Source organism: Caretta caretta, chromosome 2, assembly GCF_965140235.1.
Source record: "Caretta caretta isolate rCarCar2 chromosome 2, rCarCar1.hap1, whole genome shotgun sequence".
Lineage (NCBI taxonomy): Eukaryota > Metazoa > Chordata > Testudines > Cheloniidae > Caretta > Caretta caretta.
Window position 1 is genome coordinate 120,623,658 of NC_134207.1, and position 27,921 is coordinate 120,651,578.

A 27,921-nucleotide genomic window follows, 5' to 3' on the forward strand; every position below is an offset into this window, starting at 1 on the left:
CGTTTTCTGTTTATCTAGACATGTTATAAACAAATAAATGAATTCTGCCAACCCTGTCTTTTATAATTTAGATGGATAATACTGATGTTTATTTTTAAGCATTTTTTCTTATTTTTATGCATTAAACTTTCACAGTTGTGGAAACTTATGGGTGGTGGCAGTCATACAGCTATTTAATGGCAAATAGATTCAAACTATTAAGTGTTATAAACTGTTACAACACAAATGGTCAACATCACATGTCAAAATATACAAAGTAAATATCCTTAAATCAACAAATCAAACCCATTATTACTATTCATTCCCTAATCCATTTGTAACAAGTCTAATTCAAAAATCTAAACAATTGGATTTTGGCTCTAATAAGTTCTCAAGCAACATTTTTCATACTTTGCCTATCTTTACATTTTGATTACCATCAATGTAAATATTTGTTGTGGGTTTGTGTATGTACAGTGAAATCAATGTTTACTGACATTTACTGATAAAAATCTAATCCTTCCAAGTCTAGTTATAGATAACTAAAATGTAAAATACATCTACGAATATGTAACTCTTCTATAGCACTTTGTAGACCCAATAAAGTAAGGAAATCATGAGTATATTTTTCAAAAGCACATAGGTCACTTAAGAACCTAAGTCCTACTGATTTTCAGTGGGAGGTAGGAACTTTTGAAAATAGAACTTAAGCTCCTAATCATTTAGGTGTTTTTGAAACTATTTCTCCCTACGTACTAAGTGCATTGCTGATCGGACTCTATAGCCTCACAACACCGCACAAATATTAAATTATTCAGTATTCAGGTATAGGTGTCTAGATTAGCTCCTGCCCCAGTACAGATGGTACATCACTGTAATCAGACAATGCCAGGGTTTTTTTATTAAATTGGGTTGGTTTGTATTTTCCATTTCTAGAAACTCTTACCAATTTAACAGATACTTAAATGAAAAAGGTCAGCATGTGACGCACAGCCCCAAACATTTCACATTTTCTTTTCTCATAATTTAATTCTCTGACCGTACACAGCGGACAAATTTGGCAGGTTTGAGGTTTTTATCAGATAGCACAACATTTCTACCTGGGCAAATTCATTTTTTTTAAGGGGACAAACTCTTGTTACCACAGAGTGGAATATTCAGAAAGAATTATTTTTAAAATGTACAGGGATGGTAGATAAATGACATATTTTTTAAAGGTGACCCTCCACTGCCTTCTTCATGCTATTCAGCAGAATGGTAGCCAATACTGATTGCAGTACCTCTCCAGTTCATGCACTGAATGAGAACACCCTTTTTTGACAATGATGCCATTTGTGGAATATTACTAGAAGCTATGGGATACTAAGCTGATCAACATAATAAGGGAGTTTGTATGATGGAAGCAGATGTGCAGTGAGGTCGCATATAGGCCTGGGTGACTATTGTGATATTGTGACTGGAGTTGGACAAGGATCTGTGTTATTTAACAATCCTCTTTGAATTAGCACCTGACTGGGTGACGAAGAGGACAACAAAAGGCACTATGGATGGTGTAAAATAGGTTAGCGGAGATAAATTACATGACTTTGACTCTGCTGATGACATTGTTTTACTAGTATGATGTGGAACTGAATGATCCCCCTTACATCAGATGTACAACTGGAAGCAGCAAAAATTGGATTGAAAGTAAAAAATTATAAATGTCAGAAACTGGACAACAGATGCAAAGATGTATGTGGATGGAAAAGAAATCACACAGGTAGAAGAGTTCAGCTACCTGGGGAGTATGATGACATTTGAAGGGGACTGTGAAAGATATTCATACAAGATTAGGAAAAGCAAGCAAAAGAGGTCTTTTACATCAAACTAAACTATGTGACTGTACTGAGCTCACTATTATACAGAGCAGAGACAACGGCTAACACAAACAGATTGATGGGTAATCTCCACAGATGGCTGAAGAAGATATTACACATTTTATGGAAAGACAAAACAACAAATGCAAGAGTAAGGAAGCTGACAGAGCAGGACATGTTAGAAAATATCAACAAAACAGAACTCAGAGCCGTGTGATATATGCCATCATGTGCCAGCAATGCCCCTCTGCCATGTACATTGGTCAAACTGGACAGTCTCTACGTAAAAGAATAAATGGACACAAATCAGATGTCAAGAATTATAACATTCATAAACCAGTCGGAGAACACTTCAATCTCTCTGGTCAACCGATTACAGACATGAAAGTTGCGATATTACAACAAGAAAACTTCAAAACCAGACTCCAGCGAGAGACTGTTGAATTGGAATTCATTTGCAAATTGGATACAATTAATTTAGGCTTGAATAGAGACTGGGAGTGGCTAAGTCATAGAATCATAGAATATCAGAGTTGGAAGGGACCCCAGAAGGTCATCTAGTCCAACCCCCTGCTCAAAGCAGGACCAATTCCCAGTTAAATCATCCCAGCCAGGGCTTTGTCAAGCCTGACCTTAAAAACCTCTAAGGAAGGAGATTCTACCACCTCCCTAGGTAACGCATTCAGTGTTTCACCACCCTCTTAGTGAAAAAGTTTTTCCTAATATCCAATCTAAACCTCCCCCACTGCAACTTGAGACCATTACTCCTCGTTCTGTCATCTGCTACCATTGAGAACAGTCTAGAGCCATCCTCTTTGGAACCCCCTTTCAGGTCGTTGAAAGCAGCTATCAAATCCCCCCTCATTCTTCTCTTCTGCAGGCTAAACAATCCCAGCTCCCTCAGCCTCTCCTCATAACTCATGTGTTCCAGTCCCCTAATCATTTTTGTTGCCCTTCGCTGGACTCTCTCCAATTTATCCACATCCTTCTTGAAGTGTGGGGCCCAAAACTGGACACAGTACTCCAGATGAGGCCTCACCAATGTCGAATAGAGGGGAACGATCACGTCCCTCGATCTGCTCGCTATGCCCCTACTTATACATCCCAAAATGCCATTGGCCTTCTTGGCAACAAGGGCACACTGCTGACTCATATCCAGCTTCTCGTCCACTGTCACCCCTGGGTCCTTTTCCGCAGAACTGCTGCCTAGCCATTCGGTCCCTAGTCTGTAGCTGTGCATTGGGTTCTTTCGTCCTAAGTGCAGGACCCTGCACTTATCCTTATTGAACCTCATCAGATTTCTTTTGGCCCAATCCTCCAATTTGTCTAGGTCTTTCTGTATCCTATCCCTGCCCTCCAGCATATCTACCACTCCTCCCAGTTTAGTATCATCCGCAAATTTGCTGAGAGTGCAATCCACACCATCCTCCAGATCATTTATGAAGATATTGAACAAAACTGGCCCCAGGACCGACCCTTGGGGTACTCCACTTGATACCGGCTGCCAACTAGATATGGAGCCATTGATCACTACCCGTTGAGCCCGACAATCTAGCCAGCTTTCTACCCACCTTGTAGTGCATTCATCCAGCCCATACTTCCTTAACTTGCTGACAAGAATACTGTGGGAGACCATGTCAAAAGCTTTGCTAAAGTCAAGAAACAATACATCCACTGCTTTCCCTTCATCCACAGAACCAGTAATCTCATCATAAAAGGCGATTAGATTAGTCAGGCATGACCTTCCCTTGGTGAATCCATGCTGGCTGTTCCTGATCACTTTCCTCTTATGCAAGTGCTTCAGGATTGATTCTTTGAGGACCTGCTCCATGATTTTTCCAGGGACTGAAGTGAGGCTGACTGGCCTGTAGTTCCCTTCCCTCCTTCTTCTTCATTATGCAAGGTAACCTATTTCCCCTTGTTTTTTCCTACCACCTCCCCCCCCCGACGTTCTTGTTAAACCCTGGATTTGTGCTGGAAATGGCCCAACTTGATCATCATACACATTGTAAGGAGAGTGATCACTTTAGATAAGCTATTACCAGCAGGAGAGTGGGGTGGGGGGAGAGAAAACCTTTTGTAGTGGTAAACACCCATTTTTTCATGCTTTGTGTGTATAAAAAGATCTTCTATACTTTCCACAGTATGCATCCGATGAAGTGAGCTGTAGCTCACGAAAGCTTATGCTCAGATAAATTGGTTAGTCTCTAAGGTGCCACAAGTACTCCTTTTCTTTTAACAAAACAGAAGGCTCAGGTGGTTTAGACATGTACAACATATGGAAGATTGGAGCAAGTGTTAAGCAAGCATTGCACCTGTGGGAGGAAGGAGAAAGTGAGGAAGACCAAGGAAGAACTGGCAGAAGACAGTGACCTAGTAAACTGAATGTGCTGGCATCACATGAACTACTACAAAACTGATGAGTGACCGTAATCAATGGAGGAACTGGATTCCCAGATGTGTCAGTGGTACCAGAGGAACTAAGATCTAAAGTAAAGGTGACCAGCAGAGAAATAAACCTTGTCTCTGTGCAGTTGTGTGTTATTGTTTGGGGGCACAGGGAGGTTGCTTTTTTGTGATAAATTAACAAGATCTGAATGAATAAATAAATAAATAAAAAGAATGGTTTTATGTTTGTGTTTTACCTTCAGAATGTATGAAATATCAAATCTTGACTTTTCTGGCTTTTGCCCATGGGTTTTTTTGAAGGACTAAAATAAGAGCCTGGAGTGAAACTTTCCTCAGCCCTGACTGAAAGGTGTGAGAGTTGAATCTTTAACAATGAACTTTTTCCCAAGTGTGTGATAGGAGTATGAATTAAGTAGGTGCTAAAAATTAATAAAGAAATAAAGAAATCAGACTTTGAAACCTGGGAAATTGAGAGGGAAAGTGATTTTTAGTCACTGTTTAAAGACACTTGTTTTATGATACAATTGCCACTAGTTTGTCAAGTATACATAAAGTCTTCCCACAAAACCAGGGTAGACAACACCAGACTTTTCTAGTGTAAAGACTAACAAGGGAAAAAGCATTTTTTTTTAAATTATAACATTCAGAATGTCTTTATATATCAAAAGAAGCAAAAAAGAGCACCCTTTTTCCTCCTTTGTAGATCAGTTTTAAGATTCTCTCAATAACAGTCATTTAATTACTATTTAATTTAACTTGATGGAATAATTTAACTTTGGATTTTCAGTATAACATGCAGGAAATGTTTATAATTGTGCAAAATCGTTTGAAGAGTTCTACATTATTTAAGAGTTTCTTTCCTGCCTTCAATTTTATTTCTTAAATAATTACTACTACCCAGGGAACATGAGACTTAAGAAGTCCACTAACTTAAAAATTAGCTATGATCCGCTTCACATCACAGAATAATAAATGACATAGCACTGTAACGTATGTACTCTTCATTAATGTTTTGCATACCACACTAAATATAGTAATGGCACAGGGCTAAAACTTTAAAGCTGACAAAGGATCTTCCTCGATACATATTTAAATCCAGGAACAAACTTTGTTCCCAAATGACAGAACCTCCTTATAAATGAAAAGTATTTTCTTAAATTTTCTGCAAGTGTTTTTAAAGGTTCATAAGTTTCAAAGTCACGAGTGACTTTCAACCTGGTTGTCTTTAACAGAATGACGTAAAAAGGCATATTCTCTTTCTTCATACATGTGGTACTCAGTTTATTCCCAAGCATACAATATTTTCTACTTTTTATTGAATTGTAACACTTTTTGGCAGAGGGTGGGAAGGAGAGTTTAACTGAGGTTTATAAAAATATTAGGCCTCAATCCAACAAAGACTTACAAGTGTGAGTACTTCCATCGTGTATAACTCTTTGCAAGACTGGGACCTTAGGACTGGAGCACATGACTTATGAGAAGAGACTGAGGGAACTGGGATTATTTAGTCTGCAGAAGAGAAGAATGAGGGGGGATTTGATAGCTGCTTTCAACTACCTGAAAGCAGGTTCCAAAGAGGACGGATCTAGGCTGTTCTCAGTGGTAGCAGATGACAGAACAAGGAGTAACGGTCTCAAGCTACAGTGGGGGAGGTTTAGGTTGGATATTAGAAAAAACTTTTTTACTAGGAGGGTGATGAAGCACTGGAATGGGTTACCTAGGGAGGTGGTAGAATCTCCTTCCTTAGAGGTTTTAAGGTCAGGCTTGACAAAGCCCTGGCTGGGATGATTTAGTTGGGGATTGGTCCCGCTTTGAGCAGGGGGTTGGACTAGATGACCTCCTGAGGTCCCTTCCAACCCTGATATTCTATGTCTATGATGCGATAAAAAACCCATGGCACTGAGTCTCAGAGCTCAGGTCAGCTGACATGGGATCACAGGACTCAGCTGTGGGGCTAAAAATAGCAGTGTAGACGTTTGGGCTCAGGATGGAGCCCGCGCTTTGAGACCCTCCCCACGCATAGGGTCTCAGAGCCTAAGCTCGAGCGCAAGCCAGAACTTCTACACTGCAATTTTAGAACCCTACAGCTTGGGCCCCGCAAGCCCAACTCATCTGATCCGGGCCAGCCACAGACGTGTAGATGTACCGTTCAACACCCCCCAGAATAAGCTAAATGTGAAATAAGGTAAGATAAAATTTACTATGACTTTCAACTCTCCTACATCAACACAGAAGATGATTAGCAGCAAAAATTTGAAAGAAGACTTATTTACACTGTAAAGTAATGCACGATTGCCCAGGTGTATTATTGGAGGGTGTGTGATGCAGCATACCGTGACTTCAGGTGGCAACACAGAGTCCAGATGAATTAGCTGGAGTGCTAAAAAGTACAACAAAAGTTGTGTATATATAGTGCCTTTTACCTAGATATCTCAAAGGTTTTTTGTTTGGGTGTGTTTTTAAACAAATATTCACTAAGCTTCAACACCCTGGTCAGAGCAGGAAAACATTATTACACTCTTCTTTTTAGATGGCAAACTGAAACACAGTAAAGTTAAACAATTTGAACACAGCCACACAAGTCACTGACAGAGTAGGGAACAGAACTTGGGAGTTCTATTTTACAATCATAGGGTAAAATCCTGGTTCCACTGAAACCAAAGACAAAACTCTCATTGGCTTCACTACGGCCAGGATTTCACCCATGGACTCTAACTACACGACAAACCACCTCTGGCATAAGTAATAAGGTACACATATATTTAAAATGTACATTACCAATTCAAAACCATCCTTCCAAACTCATGGGGATAATTGTACATTACCATACTACCCATTGTGTATTTCCTCTGAATGTAAAGATATCAGAATCTGTCACCAACCAGTTTATTGAAGTCTAAAAAATGTGGAATGCATCAAACCATTTCTCTGAATTTACCTATGAGGTCTGTTGGCCCAGTTCCCAAGTTTTCTCCTCTAATTGTGACTTTTGTCCATGAGATGCCTTCATTGGGAGAGATCCCAGTTACAAGAGGGGGCTGGCGTGATCGAGACATGGTATTTTCCTCCTGTGTTTGGAAATCCAGTAATGCAGCAATCTGTTCAACAAGGAACAATAATTGAATAAATATAGTATGTAGGTTTTTTACAAAATAATTATACCAAAAACTGAAAACATTAAAATTGTAAAACTAAACATCTTTTAAAAATGTTTTTATAAAACATAAACATATAGTTTTCACCACACATTACTAGATGTCCTTGCACTTACACGTATGTATATTCAATAACTCCAGTTCTGAATTATAAATAAGAAAAGAAAAACACAAAAAAAAATACATTAGAAACAAATCCATTAACATTCATAATGGTAAGTCAGAGTACACACGTACAGGGTCATAGTAGTCAGAATTGGGAAGAATCTACTCAATCAAGTCCATCTTTGGCTTAGATCAGAGGTACGATACTGTGTACGTTCACAACCGTAACATCTCCCTTCATGGGGAGGGAAAGGATTCCTCAGGAGTAGTTTAGATAAATGATGAGCATTTATCCAAAATGGAAACCATTCTTACGCTGAAAGCAAGAGACAGCTCCCGATACCGACATAAAGGAGAAATCAATATTATCAACATCATCATAAAAAAATCCTATCTGGCCAAGGACAATAGACGCTTTGAATATGTATTTAAACAGCACATGAAATTATTTGAGAATCATTTCCGGAATAGTGTCATTTTGCATTTCAAATCAGGAGCCTGCCTGAATCATTTCAGTTATCTCAGCAGTCATAAACACTAATAAAAGTCCTGTGTCATGCAATTCAGCCTTAATCCAGGATTAATTCTGATACTAAACGTCTTGTTGTTTATTAGTAACTTTCATTTGTGCTGCTTTGCAAGCCAAAAAGCAGATGCACACGGCTTGAAGTAACATTAGCTCCCACTGGGTTCTTTCTGCAGCTGCTGCACAGGGATTCAGTCCAAAGAAGCAAATAGGTCCTGTAGTAACTTCAACAGTAGAGAAAGGGGCAAGCATACCTGGGTTCAGGGACAGTCATCCACATATGATAACTCCTGTCTCAAGAAGGATCACTTCATCTATTCTGTGACCCCCTTATCTTGCCAGGCAGGACAATTTTTTTTTTAAACTCTGAGGGGAAACCTCACAGGATTTAGTCCCCCTCTGCACTCCTTTCCCCAGTTGCTCTTGGGGAGAAGATGATCTGGCATCATGTATTTATAACAGGAACTTCTCAAGTCTAGGCAAGCCAATAACCAAATATGACACCTGAAAAAAAATGGAAGAAACCTTTCAGCAAAACTTAAATAGATGCTAGTAAGAATGTGACAGAATGTGATCCATGACAAATGACTTCTGAGTAGTCCAAAAATATATTAGTTCAAGATAATATATTATGAAAGCAACAAAAGCACAGGTACAATATAAAAGTCAGCCTGGTGGCTGTCCAAAATGGATTAAAGCTACCTGTGCAACCTTAATTCAGCCTCTTTGGGCATATGCATTATGACTAGGGCCCTACCAAATTCACAGTCCATTTTGGGCAATTTCATGGTCATAGGATTTTAAAAATAATAAATTTCATGATTTCAGCTATTTAAATCTGAAATTTCACAGGGTTATAATTGCAGGGATCCTGACCCAAAAAGGAGTTTGGGGGGGGGGTGGGGGGTGTCACAAGGTTATTGCAGAGAGGGGTTGCGGTACTGCTATCCTTACCTCTGCACTGCTGCTGGCAGTGTGGCTGCCTTCAGACCTGGGCAGCTGAAGAGCGGTGGCTGCTGGCCGGGCAGAGCTGCCATCACCAGCAGCGCAGAAGTAAGGATGGCCTGTCATGGAATGCCTCACATACTTCTGCACTGCTGCCTGCAGAGCTGGGCCCTCAGTCAGCAGCCGTCACACTCTGGCCACCCAGCTCTGAAGGCAACAGTGGAGAATTAAGGATGGCATAGTATGGTATCGCCACCCCTACTTCTGCACTGCTGCTGCTGGGGCACTGCCTTCAGATCTGGGCACCTGACCAACAGCCGCCAGCTCTGAAGGCAGCAGTTTATCCAATCACAGACTATTTTTTCGACGGGATTCCTACCTCACTCAATGCACAGGATGGACAGGGCTCACTTAATGAGCACCTATTCAATATCTCGTTTTCCCTTCGCTGTTCAATGCGTGACCCCAACCTATGCTTACTACACACTATTCAAACCCTATTCTGAAGACAGGATTATTAATTTCCTCAAAGCCTTTTCTATGGTGCTCAACACTACAGTATCTGAGTGATTCATAAACATTAACTAACTTTCACAACGCCCAAATGAGAAGGGGTATTATCATTCCCATTTTACAGATGAAGAGCTGAAGTACGAAGAGATTAAGATAAAAAGTATCCACTAATTTTGGTAACTAATTTGAGATGACGAGGACATGATTTTTCAGAGTACTTTGAACATATGAAGTGCTATATAACACTAAGTACAGTTCCCATTCACTTCAGTTGCAACTGTGAACGTTCCACACTTCTGCAGATCAGACACCAAGATCTCAACTCAGGCACCCAGAAAATGAGGAACTCAAAATTAGCGACCACCCATGAAAAGTTTGGTTAAGTGACTTGTCGAGCATCATATAACAACACTATGGCAAAGACAGGAATAGAATCCAATTCTCCAGGGCAGCAATCACCCTCTCTCTTTGCATCCCGTGCCTCATTCATGACACACCACCCATTTGCTACCACAAATGACGCAGGGTCCTACAGACAAGTCTCCTTCACTACACAACCCTGTTTAATCCACAAAGCAGGCCCATCCTGTGCACTGAATGAGGTAGAGGGTCTGTGGAAAAAATACTATGTAATCATGGGTACAAATACAGAAACTGTAACATGATGCATAGAAACAAGGGGGCCGAATTAAATTAAGTATATAATCCAAATTCTGGCATTTCCTAGCCTTTGGGGGCCTGGTGTTGAAACCTTAATAATGTTTTTTAACACAATTTTTTAGTGTGTAATCGCCTACATTTTTAAAATTTGGGTGGATTTTCAGAGGGACAGCAAAAAGCATATCCCCTTAGAAATTCTCCTGCCAAATTTCAAATTGCTGCAACAAACAAGAAGAGCTAGAACTTCTCTGTCATAAATATAAAGGGAAGGATAAACACCTTTAAATTCCTCCTGGCCAGAGATAAAACCCTTTCACCTGTAAAGGGTTAAGAAGCTAAGATAACCTCGCTGGCACCTGACCAAAATGACCAATGAGGAGACAAGATACTTTCAAAGCTGGGGGGGAGAAACAAAGGGTCCTGTCTGTCTGTGTGATGCTTTTGCCGGCACCAGAGCAGGAATGCAGGTCAGAACTCCTGTAAAGAGTTAGTAAGCAATCTAGTTAGATATGCGTTAGATTCTGTTTTGTTTAAATGGCTGATAAAATAAGTTGTGCTGAATGGAATGTATATTCCTGTTTTTGTATCTTTTTGTAACTTAAGGTTTTGCCTAGAGGGATTCTCTATGTTTTGAATCTGATTACCCTGTAGTAAGGTATTTACCATCCTGATTTTACAGAGGTGATTCTTTTACTTTTTCTTTAATTAAAATTCTTCTTTTAAGAACCTGATTGCTTTTTCATTGTTCTTAAGAGCCAAGGGTTTGGGTCTGTGTTCACCTATGCACATTGGTGAGGATTTTTACCAAGCCTTCCCCAGGAAAGGGGATGTAGTGCTTGGGGGGATATTTGGGGGGGAGGGGAGGAAGACGTTTCCAAGTGGGCACTTCCCCTGTTCTTTATGTAACACTTTGGTGGTGGCAGCTTTTAACCTAAGCTGGTAAGAATAAGCTTAGGGGGTCTTTCATGCAGGTCCCCACATCTGTACCCTAGAGTTCAGAGTGGGGAAGGAACCTTGACATCTCAATAAAAAAAGGTGTAAGAATTTTTTTTAACATGAGCAAAACAATGTATTTTTCACTAGCCTCATTCTCAGAAGTGGCTGAAATGCTTTGAATGACATTTTCCAAAAACCTCAGCCTGAGGAAGGCACCAGACATTCATAATTTCTGCCAAAATAGTTACAATTTTGCAAACTTATAACCAAGTACCAAGTGAAAATATGGTCTTAGAATGTGAAATGCAGAGCAACCTTAATAATAGGAGGTGCTCCAAGCTCTGTCTCTAATAAATAAGATGTTCAAAGGTTAAGTACCTGCTTATCCTTCCTGACAAGTTTTGTGCCTATTGCCAAGTTTAAAAATACTGGTAACATAGGAAATTTTGACTACATGGATCAAAGGTAGTAGTTATCATAGGCCCAGATTCATCCCTTTCTGTGGGAACAGATCCAGGGAGAAGACAGTATTGTCAGTCGAGGAGATGGAGTTCCTTCCTCTGAAAAGCTGGCTTTGGAAACTACTCTGAAACTTGAAAGATAACAGGGCCATCTGTGAACAAGTTGTGTGTTGTTGGTCCCTGACAGACTCCCCACTCCTTCTCAGGCCCAGAGTTTGATGACTCCACTAGAGACCTACAGAGATTTTTCCAGAATCAAAGAATCATCAAAATGTAAGGATCTCGAGATGTCACCTAGTCCAGCTCCCTATGCTGAGACAGGATAGAAGAGAGCTTGCAGCCTAGGACTGCATTTTTCTCTTTGAGTGATTTCCATAGGGCCAGAAGGAAAATACTGTGCATTCTCCAGTAGCCTGCCCACCTAGTCTCTATCCCCTCCATCCGTGTGAAGAGAGTTCCACAGAGTATAGAGGTGTGTGACAGTGCCATGGAGGTAGCTAAGCACCCCACTTCCGCAGGAACTGGAAGACAGATGCATGGATCTGAGTGAGATCATCTGGACCATTATATTTATTGGACACATTTTAGAGAGATTTATATAGCATTTTAAACCAATGATCAAAACACGGGTCAAATAGGGGACTCTTCAGAGCCTCGCTAGTAATGTGGGGAAAATCTCTAGAAGACAAAATGAAAACTGAAAAAAACTATTTTGTTATTGCTTGATTTTTCTTCACCAGAAAATGTTTCCAGTTTCTTTTTACTGGGGGTAGTGCATCTTTCAAAATATCTGGGTATACAGGTAATGTGTTGGAATTAAGACTAAACTCAAAAGTAATATTAAAACATATTTTGCTGGATTTCAGAAACTAGCACTTGATCTCTTTCCGTGATGAGCTGAATATATGTAATAAAAATGTTGAGCCTTCTGAAGTCTAATATTTTTTCTAAAATATTTCTATATTTATTACAGAACTGCTTTAAAAATACTTCACTGGAATAGGGAGCCTGAAGTAAATCTTAAAATGTTACAGCTGGACTATAGCATTCAGACTGTCTAGAGTAGTTGAGTTTTTATTTATAACAATTGGCTTCATTATTTCACAGAATAGGTAAAGGTATATAAATATATATCCTCCTAGTGACAAAGATTGAGCAAGTGCTTGGGACCATTCCACTAAAGAAGTTTTGTTCTGTATTTCATAGAATCATAGAATATCAGGATTGGAAGGGACCTCAGGAGGTCATCTAGTCCAACCCACTGCTCAAAGCAGGACCAATCCCCAATTTATGCCACAAATCCCTAAATGGCCCCCTCAGGGATTGAACTCACAACCCTGGGTTTAGCAGGCCAATGCTCAAACCACTGAGCTATCCCTCCCCCCATTATTATACATTTAGATGTATAATATTAAACAGAGAGCACGAGAGAAAGAGAGAGCACACACACACGAAAAAAAATGTACCTAGGTCTTAGAGCATTTATATAAAGAAACAGAAAGATGAAGAATTGTATGGGTTTGTTAACTACTGGTATAGAAGGGACAATGTAAAATAAAATGTTAAAACAGTATTCTTCAAGGATCCCAACTACTGCACAGATATCTACTAGAAATACCACATACAATATTATAATCAATTTGCCAAATCTCTACAAGTAATAGTTGTCATTGCAGTTAACCTTCCAATAAACTTGACTCGTGAAAATAATACAGAAATTATTCTCTCCATTCTGCTACCTTGGGCTTAAACTGTGCATTTCTAATTCATGGTTCTACTACGAAGTAGAATTCTGGTTTTACTTCCCATCCCCTCACTTCAGTGACTATTTGCCAAAATACCCAATATTTAGCTGACTCTCTCTAAGTCTGCCCTAACACATGGACTTTTATTCTCTAACTGATTCCTTCTGCAAATGAAGACATCATATTTCTAAGATGGATGAAGTGATAATCAAGTAGGGAAAGGTAAGACTGTCTCTTTTTAAAAAGGGGACTTAATGAAGGAGGACACAATGGATTGTCAGAAATTAACAAAGAATAAAAATATTTGCATTAATTATTAAAAAAAGCAATATTTTCAGGCTTTCTAGCATTATTGCAAATGTAAAGACCTTCATCGATTGGCACTTATAACACTGACCATTAACATACCACACAGTACACTGAATGGTATTTTTTGGTCAGCATTTCCTCACAGGAAGGCCCTTGTTCCACATACAGCCCAACTGACTAGCTAGTCTCAGTGGGGCATTGTGTTGTAAGGGTCATCAGACATGGATCCAATTGCAGGATCGAGCCCCTAATATAGTCAAATCAGCACAAACAAATCACAAACAAAAAACCAACTCAACACCCACTAATCTTCAGAGTCAGAAATTTCCCATCCAAATTCAGTAAACAATGAAGCGCTAACAGCTATATTTGAGATCGTAAGTTCTTCTGTGTACAGTATAAAAGAACTTTTCAGAAGGTCCTGAACAGAAAGTACCTAAGTAGTCTACTTATCCCTAAAACTAGAATAACATGAGCAAGAGCAATGCAAGTTTCCCCACACTGCCCTGACAATGTGTCTTGATTGTTACACACAGGGACCACTTCTACTGGCAAGAAGGAAAAAGAAATTACAGCAGTTCAAGCCATTTGGTCATTGGCATCCTTGCTAAGACTCTCAAGGGTGGTTTGTATGTATGATGCGAATATCTGTCCAGCAGGAACTATCTTGAGACCACCCATTCATGTCACATAGATCAAAAAAGCCGTTAGCTAAAAATGATTCTAATTCAGTAGTCACCTGAATTTGAAATAGTGACCTATAGTTAAAAAACCCAAAAGATCACGGGTGTCCCCAAAATGCTAGTTTCTAATTTTCTACTTCATTTAACTTATTTTTAAAGAAGTGTAAACTGGAAACTAAACATGACTTTTATAATTCTAGGAAGAAGCACATTAGGAAAATACTAAATCATAGCCAGAGTCCATACCTAGGGTTATAATTATAAATGTAGCCCCAAATAGGAAACCCGGCACAAAAATTAACTCATTTACCAAGTTTATAAACACTGGTTGAAATAGCACAATTCTCTCTCTTTTTATTATATGTGCCCAACACCATGCTGCCAGCAACTGGAAAAAAGACATTTCCCAATTTTGTCATGTTCTGAGCTTTTGTACCTCTGGTAGTCTCTCAGCAACAAACTCAGAGCCATTAAAGACCATTGTTCTTTCCTGTGAGGCTTAAAAAAATATAGCCTCTACAAAAAACCTATTTGACTGAAAAAATGTTCAGCCAGGCTTTTTCCAGCAATAATTATCACTTTGAAGTTTAATTAGTTAATTTCCCGTTGTCTCCATTATTAAAAAAAAACTGTTTTACAAAACTGCTGTCCTACTTCTGAGAGGAGTGTTATTCATTAACAGATAGGATGTGGAAAGACACGTTTCTCAGCAATATTTTTTGCTGAGGAGTTAGTCTTATTGAAGAAATTTCCTTAGGACCCTTCTTCTTTGTTTGATTTGGACCATATTCCTTTATTATAGCAGTTGTCTCTTTTTTGGTATCTTGAGAAAAAAAAGTCACAAAAAAGGTGTAATCACATAGGTGAGGTGGCATACACATCACTTGCTTGATTGCTTTCCATGACTGTTTCCAGATAAGTCTTTTTGATATCATGTTGGCTGTCATAATTCTTGCTGTGAAGTGCAAGGAGCTGAGAACCATCCACTACAAACAAAACTATTGGAGACATCTTTCAAGCTGAGCACAATCCTTTTCTCTTTAAATGAATTTCTCAAGTAAGTTTTCTGATCACAAAAATATGGGGCCCTGGCAAACCACACAGAAATAGCAGAGGCTATCAGATCTGCTAAGAAAGCTATTTAACCTTTGGGACTACTCTGAGAATTCTGATTCACTTTCTAGGACAAGCTGGATGGCCAGATGGCAAGGGATGTGAGAGGATAAAGGAATTGTCATAACTGATCAGACCAGTTTTGTGAAGCAGGATATTGCTGACTGCTCTGGAGGCATTACCAGAATATGAAATAATTTAGTCATAGTTGTTCAGGACTTCGATGTATCATGTCGTCCATTGGATTCACATGTGGACAAAGCTATCATGAGAATGACTGCAGACATTAGAAGGCAACTTTCTGCACCCAACATTGGAAGAGGAGGATTAACAATTAGATTTTTTTGGAGTTTTGTCAATAGAGAAAACACCAATTAAGGTATCATAAAGATGAACTCCAGGGGGGCTTCTGAAAAAATAAAGTCAGTTGGTTCCAATTACTGAAAACCCAGTTAAATTAAAGTCCCCAGCACTTTGCAAGATGAAATTTCTCACAAGCAGTCAACCTGAAAGATTCTCTCTCAGATGGAAGAGTAATACTGGGGTCACAGTGCATTGCTGCAGTCATCCAGCAGAGGGAATCTGAATTCAAAAGAGGAAATTAAAAATAAGCCTTATTTGCCATCATTGTGGTGGAACAAGCACATCTACCGCATAAGCTATGCCAAGACCAGTACATGTTCATGAATGTATTTTAGTCACAAAATACCTAATGAAAAAATTCCAACATTCATAAAAATATTATTGTTCAACCAGTTCTGGTGCAAGGAACAGCAGGAATGCCCAGCATGGCATGCTTCATTTTCCAGAGTATTCATCAGAGAATTAGTTCCATTAACTGCCTTCTAATATACAAGGAAATGCAAATTTGTAAGTGATGTGTTAGGGACCCCTAGCTCACTGATATCAATTAGCAGTTACATGGTCTCAACAGAGGCACACTTTTGAAACACACTTTAAAAAATACAAGCCAAAAATCCTTAACAGATTCCATAAATTAAAGAGTCTATCATCCTGGTTAACTATGAAACATACTTTTCCACCAAACAAATCTAATGTATTTGTTTAATACATAAAATGCCAAGTGTCTCTTGGAGAACACTGTGATACAATAGAGTCAATGAAGAAGCATGGCAAATGACCCAGAGGGGGACACTGAGATGATTTACTAATAAATTCCTTAGATATTTAATTCAAAGTCACTGCAAACCAATGAAAACCACTACTGTACCCTTTTCTGTGCTTTATCTTCCCAGCAATGTAAATTCAGACAGACAAGCTACACAAACCAAGATTTAAAAGTGGCTAAAAAGCAACACAATGAAAATAACTGACATTTATTAACCCCTCTGGAGATCTTCAGTGCCCTAGAATTTCCACAGCCTTCAACACTGCATCAATAATACAATGTCTAATCCTGCAAGCCTGCCAGAAAAGACTGGGAAGTGAATAAGCTAAACAATGCTGAAATTCCGAGTGATATTAAGAGTCCATGCATGTTTATTTGTATAATAAAAGAAGACTTGTCAACTTAATCAAGAAATGCTCATGAATGTTATATTTTGTGGAAAAAAAGTCTTCAAAACACCGCTAAGCTACTTATAATGAGAAGATGAATAAGTATAAAATAAAGGATAATATCACCATTACATGGAAATAGTAAAGCCTCATTTGCCTTAACTTGTCATATCTGGCACGTTGAGTCAAGCCAATATTAACATTGACAAACATGTTTATTTACAGGACAATGTCACATACCAAAATCAATTTAGACTTTGAAAATATACATTTGTGGGAAATGGGGGACAAATTATGGAAAACAAAAATGTGATTTTATATTAAATGACCTGATATGATGCCTTATTCTGTTGTTAAAGGAACATGTTTTGGTCACATGATCTAGTCAGCCACCAGATCTATATGTTAGTTATTTTATCTTTCAGGGTAGCCGAGTAATGCCCATTCAATAGTTTTGTTTTCACAGTGTACTTGTATATCTTAAAACTCTTGCTTTACTTAACCCAAAAAAGGTATATCTTCATGGCCATATATCTTGACATAGCGAAAGCAAAATAATCACAGCATTCAGCAATGTCATTAAGATTTCTGAGTCACAAGGGATTAGAAGTCTGGACCTGAAGCAGATGCTGTGAAAGCACTTGGTAGAGGAGTTCAGTGTATATTTCAGACTGCACTGCAGCTGCAAGGGATTGACGCCGTTAACTGTGGAATCAAGCTCAGGAGAAACTCCGGGCATAGTTCCGGCATCCGAAATAAATTAAAGTAAACAGTGTTGCTCTCTCTCATCCACCCTGTTAGCAGCCTCTCTGCCGAGCTGGAGACCACACACCCAGACCACACAGCACCAGCTGAACTCACTCGCACGCAACATCTAGGAGCTGTCACTCTGCTGCGGTATGAAGAGGAAAGGGGTGGGAGGGCGGGAGTGTGTGTGTGTGTTTAAGAAAGCTGCTTGCCTTCTCCTCCTATCCTTGCAGCTGGCTTGTGTGTTGTGAGGTTTGGGGAGGAAGGAAAGGAGAAAGAAGAAATCCATAATCCTTGCTGAGAAAACATACCGATAATGGCCTTTTGTAGTAATGACTTGCATTCCTCTTGTAGCAGTTTAGTAGCTGATGAAGGGTTAACATCAATTAACCTTCTATCACATGTCAAAAAAATCTTAGGCTCATATCAAATACTAAATTGTAAATACTAAATGACTGCAGTATGTGCAACAGATCTATCTGGAGAATGTGTGTCAAATATTCAAATAAAGTACTTGACATGTTTTATATTTGAAAAAGATTATCACAAAACAAACCCCATTAACTAAGGGCCAGATTACATTACCCTTATTCAGGGCTTGTCCACACACAGAAGAGATACACAGCTTTAAATTCCATCAGTTTCGAATCACACCTTTAACTAAATCGGTCCAATTTTGTTCTTAGACCAAGCCTCACTTTGAATAGTACTTTATACCACAAGGAGTCTCACTGAAGTCACTGGGGCAACATGTAACGCAAGGTGTCACTTAGTGTAAGAATATCTCAATCTGGTCCTATGAGTTAAGGCTGCACAAGGGCATACCCCACCAACATAAACTACTGAAAACAAGGAAATTACCCTTTCAGTGGTCACACTTAGAAAGTGTCTTTTGTTGTGACAGATTCGACCACTTAGCAGATATCCTCTACTATTTTTTAAGACGTGGGGGATACCACTAAAACCAGTATCTGTCAAAACAGAAAAAACTGAAGTGAGACCATTTAAAAACTTTTAATACCTTTCCACCCTGGGCACAATTCACCTTAATCAATCCCACGTCACCCCTAACTCTACTTCCTATCCACCACCCACACCACATATTCCTCCTCCCTCAAACTCACCAACAAACACACAACCTTAACTTTGCCCATACACACAATCCAACATCCCATATCTACTCAATCATACTTTGGCCCTACCTCAATCACCTGTCCAAATCACAACCTACATACTTCACCCATTCATTCAGCAAAATCACACACAAAAAAATAAAGCTCATACTCTTTTATTCTTTCCACACTACAATAAGGCCTATACCACAAAACAAACTCAGTTTCATAAACCAGGGTTATTATGGTTTGCCCTAGCATACAAAATAACCAGAAACACTCACCAAGATTTTATGAAATGCAACACAAAACATACTGCACAATTTATTTCATAAGCATGCTTACTTCCCTAAATTCATATTGTCCAGATTTAAAACTTTCAATCCTACAAATATTATACAAAAAACAAAAACACGAATTCCAGTCTACTAACTAGTTAGACTTTTCATTGTTTTGTGTCTGCCCTTAGATAGAGAAACACTTTCACCACTCCTAACCTATTATGACATTTCAACCAAACCAATCCAAATTTGCTTTAAGGCATTCTTCATTGATGCTGAGCAGGCTTGAGAGAAGTAAAGGTCTTTTAAAACTGGTCAAATACTGAACTCAAGTGCCCCATAATCTACTATTTGACTTCCACAAATTTCTCCCATGTTGATGCCACAAACTGTGAAACAATCTCTTTCACAAGCAGAGAAAGAATTATCATCTCAAATCAAGATTATCACACTATTCCCGACAGTTTACGTTTTACTTTAGAACAGCCTGTTTTCAATGGACATTAGTCCATTAAATCACTTGTTTCCTAACCCTTCTTTTAATTTGTCTGACTTAACGTGTTAAAATACATGTACTGATATTTGGTAATCCCTAAAAATACTAATCACCCATTTAAAGTATTGATCAACAGCTTTGGCATTTACTAGTTAGATGAATTTACACAGTAAATTCGGTAACATGAAGACCAAGCCAGCCATACTGTCAGATAGCTCACAAGCTTTCTATAAATTTCCAGACTGTAGCAAATCAAACCCTCTCCTAATTTAAGACTCCACCTACTTCTCTCCAACATCCATTGAATGTTTATTCCATTCACTAGCCTTCCAGTCTCCAATCACTAGTGATTCTGCCCACGCATCCCCTTTGACTCAAGGCTTCTACAATTCTGTAACTTTCTTACTGTTTCCTAATAAACCTAACAGTCTTTAGAAGAATGTTAGTGTTCTCAACAATCTCCTTTCAATTTCTTAAATTAGTTAAACGTTCTTATTCACGGACTGAAATTGGAGCCTGATGTTTTGAGTATCAAAAAATTTCAAACATGTTTATGTAAATATATTAAGAAGTTAAAAAAAATGAACTAAATAAATCCCACTGGGGTGGGTTTTTGTTTGTTTTACTAGAGCAAAAAATAAAACACCAGAGGTTTTTCATAACCTCATGTATCTACATACACTATTCTTCAGCCAAACATTATTAGTCATAAAATAACCACATCTATACAATTAATATGGCTGGAGTAAACCTTGTGTTGGTTGGTGAAGATATAAATGGCGGGGAGGCTGATAAAGTAAAGTGATGTTTGTAGTGTGGTGTCATTGGTTCCTTGGTTTTTACTGTTTGCATTGGTGAAAAATGCTCTAGTGTAACTTTAACTTAAAAGTATTTTGCACTCCCCCAATACCCCATGCTTGCTACATGACCCAGATTCAGCAAAGTACTTAGGCATGTGCCTGACTTTTAAGCATGAGTAATCCCTATGCAACATGCACTTAAATGCTTTGCTGAATGTGGGCCTGTACGCACAGATATGCATATATGTTTCCCTGAGTATAACACAGGCAATATGTCTGCATTAATATTGGAGGTGGCCTGTGTGCTCCCAATCTGTAGCCCGAATCTTCTATCTAAAAACCTCTCTCTCATGTGGTTATGGAGAACTGAAGCTGTCTGTGAAGAATGAAAGTTCGTCGCCTTCCGTGACGATGAAAAGGGACTATGTTATGATAACAAAAGCATACCACCCTTCTTTATAGTTTCTTAAGATTATTTGTCAATAACATAATGTTCATTTTTGCAGCATGTACGAATGTGGAGAACCATTTCAGCCACACACACCACCAGACATTTGAAAATTTTCAATAATAGCAATTTTAAAGTAGTTAGATTTTTAAAGAGAGACTCTGGACTGCAAAAATTCTTTTTGAAAATTCAGTGTGTCTATATTCACCATTAGGTACTCATCAGTGGGAAGTTTTTATTTTATTTAGAGATTTAACTTTTGTTTAAGTGAAAAGTCTAACCTTAACTTTGGAGCTGCTATAAGCCTCTTTAGATATAGAGCAGTGGTCACCAACCGGTCAATCGCAATCTCCGGCAGTGTAGCATGGCTGCTGCTAAGGCTGCCGCTAAGGCAGGCCCCCTGCCTGCCCCGACCGCACGCCGCTCCCGGAAGCAGCCGACGCGGTCCTTGGGGCGGGGGAGCAGGGGTCTCCCTCCACATGCTACTCCTGCTCGCAAGCACCACCCCTGCAGCTCCCATTGGCCAGGAACGGGGAGCTGCAGCCAACAAGAGCTGCAGAGACAGTGCTTGCAGAGGGGGCAGCGCGTGGAGCTACGTGCCCTCCCCCTCCAGGGGCCACAGGGTCATGATGGCCCCTTCCGTGAGCAGCGTGGGACCCAAGCAGGCAGGGAGCCTGCCTTAGCCTTGCTGTGCCGACGACTGGGAGACACTCAAAGTGCTCCCAATGGGAGGCCGCACCCCAACCCCCAGCCCCCTCCCGGAGCCAGCACCCCGCATCCCCTCCTGCACCCCAACACTCACCCCAGCCCTGACCCCCCTCTCAAAGCCAGCACCCCATACCCACTCCTGCACCCCAAGCCCCAGCCCTGAGTCCCCTCTCAGAGCCAGCACCCTGTACCCCCTCCTGCACCCCAACATCTTGCCCCAGCCCAGAGCCCTCCTGCATCCAAACTCCCTCCCAGAGCTTGCACCCCTCACCCCCTCCTGCACCCCAATCCCCTGCCCCAGGCTCAGCCCAGAGCCCACTCCCACACTGCAAACCGCTCAGCCCCAGCCCAGAGTCTGCACCCCCTCCCAAACCCTAACCCCCTACCCCAGCGTGGTGAAAGTGAGCAACGGGGAGGGAGTGGGGCAGGGCAGATCCTGGGTTGCCCTTAAATTCAAAAAGTGATCTTCGGCGTAAAAAGGCTGGAGACCACCGATATAGAGTATACTGTTACAGACGTTATAACACAGAGTCAGTAAAGCTCAACCAAAAAGGGTTAAAAATATACCTGTACATACTTCTAGGGGCCTATACAATCATTTAGGTCCCAATACTGCAGTCAGATCCAAGCCCCCAATTCAATGCAATCTGATTCTTGTATACAGTATAGCGCAGAGCCACACTGACTCTGCAGTTCCGCACATGCACAAGGTCTGGCTATATTAATCTGATTGGGAGGTCAGGACCCTATTTTGTTGTCAGTTTTCTTGGATGTTGATAGAATATAGACCTCTTCAGGGCTTTACTTCACCAGGAAGCTCAATCATACTTAAAACTGGGGGGGGGAAGGGTTATTTACTTTTTTGTTTGTTTTTTTATAAACACAACTGAGTATGGTCCCAAGTGCCAGAAGGGTTATCATGACTACCTGACACTGCTGACCACAACTTGTTTTTGTCTACATTGAACAGTCAGTATCATGTCATTATCTCTATTGTTAAAAAAAAAAGAGAGTTTAAATTATTCGGTTTCCTACTGAAGACAGTGCGTTAGACACATCCATAAATAATCTAAAAATGTGTATTTTTAAAATATATTTACTCCAGTTTTGACCTTAAATATATATATACACACACATCAAATATAGTGGTGAGGAATATAGTGTTGTTTGTTTTATTTTGTTTGTTTTAAGCATGTTACTGATATGCAGTCTAGGACGTTAAGATTCTATAGGTAAATTGAGCCTTTCCATTATAAGCCTCTAATTTCAGGAATTTGTAATCTAGCATTAAAAAGTGTATCCAAGGCTGACTTTTGGCATGAGATCCCAGAAGATAGGTGGCTTTGCCTCTATCAAATTTTGAGGTTGGGGGAACATGCTGCTGTTTTTGAGATATAGAAATGTAAACAAACAGATTAATTTTCAGATTACTTTTATACTTCAATTTGAAATCTGTTTTATTTTTGCAACTGATAGTTTGTAGGTTGTAAACACAGACTAGTGCCTTTGGCTACACTGAGGTTAGGAGGATGGAATGTGAACTCTACGTCTTTAACTTTGAAAAGTTACCACTATGCATATGCACTACCTAATATCCAAAGAAAAATCATTTTTTTATTTTTAATCACACTTACTTCATATTATATTAAAATCACTGCCTAGATCATCCCCCACAATCAACATGTAGAGGGAACCCTCCCAGGGCAGTTCTTCTTCCTCCCACAGCACCATTTTGCTTTCACTGTGGAAGGCAATCCATGAGCCCACAATGCACACTGCAAGTGGGGAGTGAAGTAGGTAGGCCAGAATGGAGGGGGGAAAGTGTGGATAGACCAAAGGCAAGGCTAGTGGTGGATGAACATAATTTCTCTCCGTATCCACCAGTATATTTAGGGATGGGTCAGCTAAGGCCTGAAGCTCTGGACCTCCAAACAGATGGCCCTGGGGATCCAGTAGATTTGGGGAAGGTGGGCACAATAGCTGTTCCCTGAGTAAGAAAATGTCACCTCCTCCCAACAGTAGAGGGATCCTCAAGAAAATTTCTTCCTCAGGATCTCCTATCACAGGGTTTATCATGGGAATGGTTTGATCTGGTTCATTGTTGCTACATGACACTGTCGGATACACTATCATATGATGACAAACCTCATCTAAGAACTAGTCCATGGGATCAAACCACTACTTTTTAGAAAAAGCAGCTGGATAAGGCTGCACAACAACAACTAGCTTTTACATAGCATTTTTCATCAATATATCTCAACGTGCTTTTCAGAGCAGTCAGTATCATTATTCCCATATAACAACTAGGAAAGCAGAAAAGAGGTGAAGTCACTCCATCTGTGAGCAACATACATTTAGAGAAAACTGACAAGATATGTATACATGCTAGCCTTTCAGGGTTTGTCGCTCTGGGCAGTATCAATCCTTTTTGCTTTACAGGCCTGTTTTTGCTGGAAACAGAAATGCAGGGTGAATTATAATCCAGGTTGCTTTACATAAATTGACATAATTTAGCAGTTGAAATAATGCAATTTTAAAAACATCTCTCACATTCAACCTTCTATCTTTGTCAGATATTCTGAACTTTATATTTAGAATTTTAGCAATAAACCAGGATTTTTGATATTTTCAGATTTCAGCATAAGTAGAAATACATTTAAAATAAGATTGAAATTAAATCTGATTCATGTTTTTTGAAAATATGCTTCCTTAAACTCCCTGACTTCATAATTATTTAAATAATTTTTTAAAAATTAGTTGAATATGTTACACACTGCTTATTTTTTGCAATTTTCATCATGATAGGATTCATGATGTAGACTCTATCATCTAATCACCTATTTTATTTACTACTTTGATCAAATTTACTATGCTGAGTTGTCTAACACAGAAAGGAATACAAAAATACAATCAGATAAAGAAATGTATAAATCTGGACTATGGCAAGACTGTCCGTATATTTTAAGTCTGAAAACCTGTAATATTTGCTTTTGCCTGAACTACTGTCAATGCTGGTCTGTAAACATGTTTTAGGACATGAGAAATCTTAAAGACCCAAACATTCTGAGGTTATATCTACACAGCAAATTAAGATGTGGTCGTAAAGCAAGTAAGCATACCCACCCTAGCTTTAATCTAGCCAGCATGAGTACCCACAGTAGTAAAATATGACAGCACAGACTTCAGCAAGGGCTAGCTTACCCACGGTCCCAGCAGGGTTGTATAGTGGCAAGTAGCCTGCACTGAAAGCCATGTCGCCACATCTTTATTACTATTGATACCTACACTAGTTAGATTAAAAGTACAACTTCATTTGCTGTGTAGGAGTAACCTAAATGATAGGCACTTTGTGAACATTACTAAATTAGAGGAACAATATTTTTATTATATTCTTTTCAATTCACAATGTTCTGAATATTTCATGATTTAATACAAAACATTAAAAGCATTACAAGATTTTAATGAAGATTAGTAACAAGGAGTGAATTGGTGGTTGGAAAAGGAAGAAGAGATACATTCCTGCTTAGCTAGTAGAAGACAAGCTGTTCAAATCACTATTTTATATAATTTATATATTATAAATAATATATTTATTTTTAATATAATAATATTTTATATTTATTTTATATATATTTTATATATATATATTTTATATATAAAGTCTGCTGCAGTTTCCACGGTAAACATCTGATGAAGTGAGCTGTAGCTCACGAAAGCTCATGCTCAAATAAATTGGTTAGTCTCTAAGGTGCCACAAGTACTCCTTTTCTTTTTGCGAATACAGACTAACACGGCTGTTCCTCTGAAACCTATTTTCATACAACATCTCTATAACAAAATGGGGGAGCAATCTGGCCAGATAAGTAGTTTTCTGCCTGAAATTTGTCATGTGCGATATCCTGTCAACATCATTTTTTGGGGTGGAAATCTGGAGTTAATTAGATATAGCATTTTAGAAATGCAGTACTTTGAAAAGAAGCCACTTAAGTTTTGAAAAATTGTACACTGGGGAAGGGGGATTTATCAAAAGATAACCTGGTCTGAAAGACTCATCTATTTAATTAATTGAAAACGATTTCTTCAACATGTTTTCCTGGATGAATGGACAGTTAATTTTAGTTATTTACTACAGTCTTCTAAGCTTCTCAGAAGTCTATGAGCTCACCAGCAGACTTTAGAAAGCTTGCAGAAGAAAAGGTATTTACCAACACCATGAAACAGCCAAGTTTGAAGGACTTTTTAAAAGTCTGCATGTTTAAATGATGCTATTAGAGCAAGCAAAATATGCTAATTAACCCACCTGTGATCAAGGATATAATCTAATTAATACACTTGGTAAAGAATATACAGGGCTACTACCATGTTTATCTTGACAGATTCATCCAAAAAAATTCACACACACACCTTTACAGCCCAGCTCATTGAAATTCTGCTTCACTGGAAATGCCATCATTTCAAAATTTGGTTTTGGTCCACTTCAGACTGAAACCAATTTTTTTTTTCTGAAAAATGGTGTTTCCCAAACAAAATATGCTCCCTGATGCCCACAACTGCTCAGTGAAAGGGACATAATTGTTTCACCACTGCTATTCAATGGTGGGCATCAGTGAAACTGACATGAATCGTATCAGTAGCTGCTGCAGACCTTGGCCCGGATGCAGACTGCCCAACGGCCAGGGACCTCAGGGCTTTGAAACTCCTGGACCAGGTGACTCACTGGGCTGCCCAGCTCCCCCAGCATAAGAAGTCAGATCCCCTGAGGGTCAGGCAGCCAGCTGGCCAGGGAGTCTGGAAGCCCTGAGGAGCAGGGGTTTTCAGAGCTTCCAGGCTCCCTGCTGCAGAGCCAAGGCTCTGAAAGTTTCCAGGCCCCCCCATGCTACTGCACGAAGTCTGGAAGTAGTAACAAGGACTCTTCAACTGTAGCTTACAATGAAGAGCAAATACCACTACTTGCCTGTTTACCATGTTTATGGTGCCTTTAGAATGTAAAGTCTTTGTAGTATCAATTATTTCACCTTTCAGTGAAGAATACATCTGTAGTGACCGACATAATAAAAACTGAACAAGAGCTTCCATTTAATTTAAAAACATGTGGTTTTTTTACATGGACCTCCAAGATTTGACATCAAGCAGGTGAAGAGGAAAGCGTTGAAAGCATCACAGAAATGACAGCACATTGCGGCCTCAGCTGCATCCTTCAGGTAGCTTCTGCAACACATTGGTCAGTGCCCAAGTTGACAAAATACCAATGATTCTGTAGCCAGCTATAAGGGCATGTCTACACTGCATTGTAAACCCAGGTCTGTGGGACCTGGGCTTGTGAACTCAGTAGGTATGTCTATCCTGCAATCAGACCCTGGTGGCTGGCTCCTGCCAGGTGACTCAGGCTCACAGGGCTCAGGATAAGAGCTGTTTAATTGCAGTGTAGACATTTGGGCTTGGGCCGCAGCCCAGGCTCTAGGACCCTGCAAACTGGGAGGGTCCCAGACCTCAGCCCAAACCCAAACATCTACAACACAATTAAACAGTCCCTTAGCAGGAGCCCCACCAGCATGAGTCAGCTGGCAAAGGCCAGTCACAGATGCTTAATTCCAGTGTAGACATACCCAGTGTTTCCAAGCCAGCGCTCAAGCATCCACACCACCGTGCAAATGTGGGTCCCACAGCCGGACCCGGGCCTCACAGCCGTGCTAACTAATGCACTAGGCAGACCTTCAGAGTCGGTTCTGCGGCTTGGGCCGCGTCCACGCGGCAAGTGACAGCGCTCGGATCCGCAGGAGAACACGCTCTGACCCCGCCCCCCCGCAGGGCCCTGCGCTCCTCCGGCCTTTCACAGGATCCCCCGCGGGGCCCAGCCCAGCTGAGCCGGGCGGAGAGAAGCGGAGCCTCCGGCAGCCCCAGCGCCCCCCCTCACAGTGGTAGTGGTGTGTGTGTGTGTGGGGGGGGGGTCCTGGCCTCCCCCGCACAGAGCCAGCGCCCAGCGGGGGGCGGGGTAACGGGCGCGTCCCAACGGCCCGATCCGGATCGTTATTGTCAACGGCGGCAGAGGCAAGGCGGGTCCGCAGTGAGACTCGCCCCCCCCCCGCAGGGCAAGAGCCGCAGAGGCACGGGGATGGGCTGCTCCGCAGCCCGGAGGCAGGTCAGAGCCGGCCCGCGCTGACCTACAGCGAGAGGAGGGGGGAGGGGCGTCACTCACCGGCCGCCGCGCTGTTTGCCACCGGCACGGGGCAGCTTCCCTCCCGGCAGCACCTCCGCCCCTCGCGCGGCCAGCCCGCCGCAGTGGAGCCAGGACGAATCGATCGCCCGAGAGACGGAGACGGAGCCGGAGCCAGAGCAATCGAGCGGCAGCCCCGCCCCTCCCGCTCGTGCCGCGGCTTCCTTCTCCCGGCCCCGCCCCTGAGCTCGTTCTCCTCCCC

At 40.5% G+C, this 27,921-nt stretch overlaps 1 protein-coding gene across 3 annotated transcripts in view; it reads right to left on the bottom strand.

Moving 5' to 3' along the window:
• The window catches only part of EXOC2 (exocyst complex component 2), a 186,676-nt gene extending 158,825 nt beyond the window's left edge, over nucleotides 1–27,851 (bottom strand). For 2 of the 3 annotated variants that reach the window (XM_048839740.2, XM_048839742.2), the window contains exons 1-2: nucleotides 27,702–27,851; nucleotides 7,183–7,342 (exon numbers count right to left, since the gene is read on the bottom strand). In XM_048839740.2, the coding sequence (XP_048695697.1) occupies nucleotides 7,183–7,300 (118 nt within the window). In that variant the 5' untranslated portion in view covers nucleotides 7,301–7,342; nucleotides 27,702–27,851. Of the gene's footprint in view, nucleotides 1–7,182; nucleotides 7,343–8,284; nucleotides 8,535–27,701 lie in introns of all 3 variants that reach the window. The other variant, XM_048839741.2, reaches the window with a different exon arrangement.
• Between the last annotated feature and the right edge of the window lie 70 nt (nucleotides 27,852–27,921).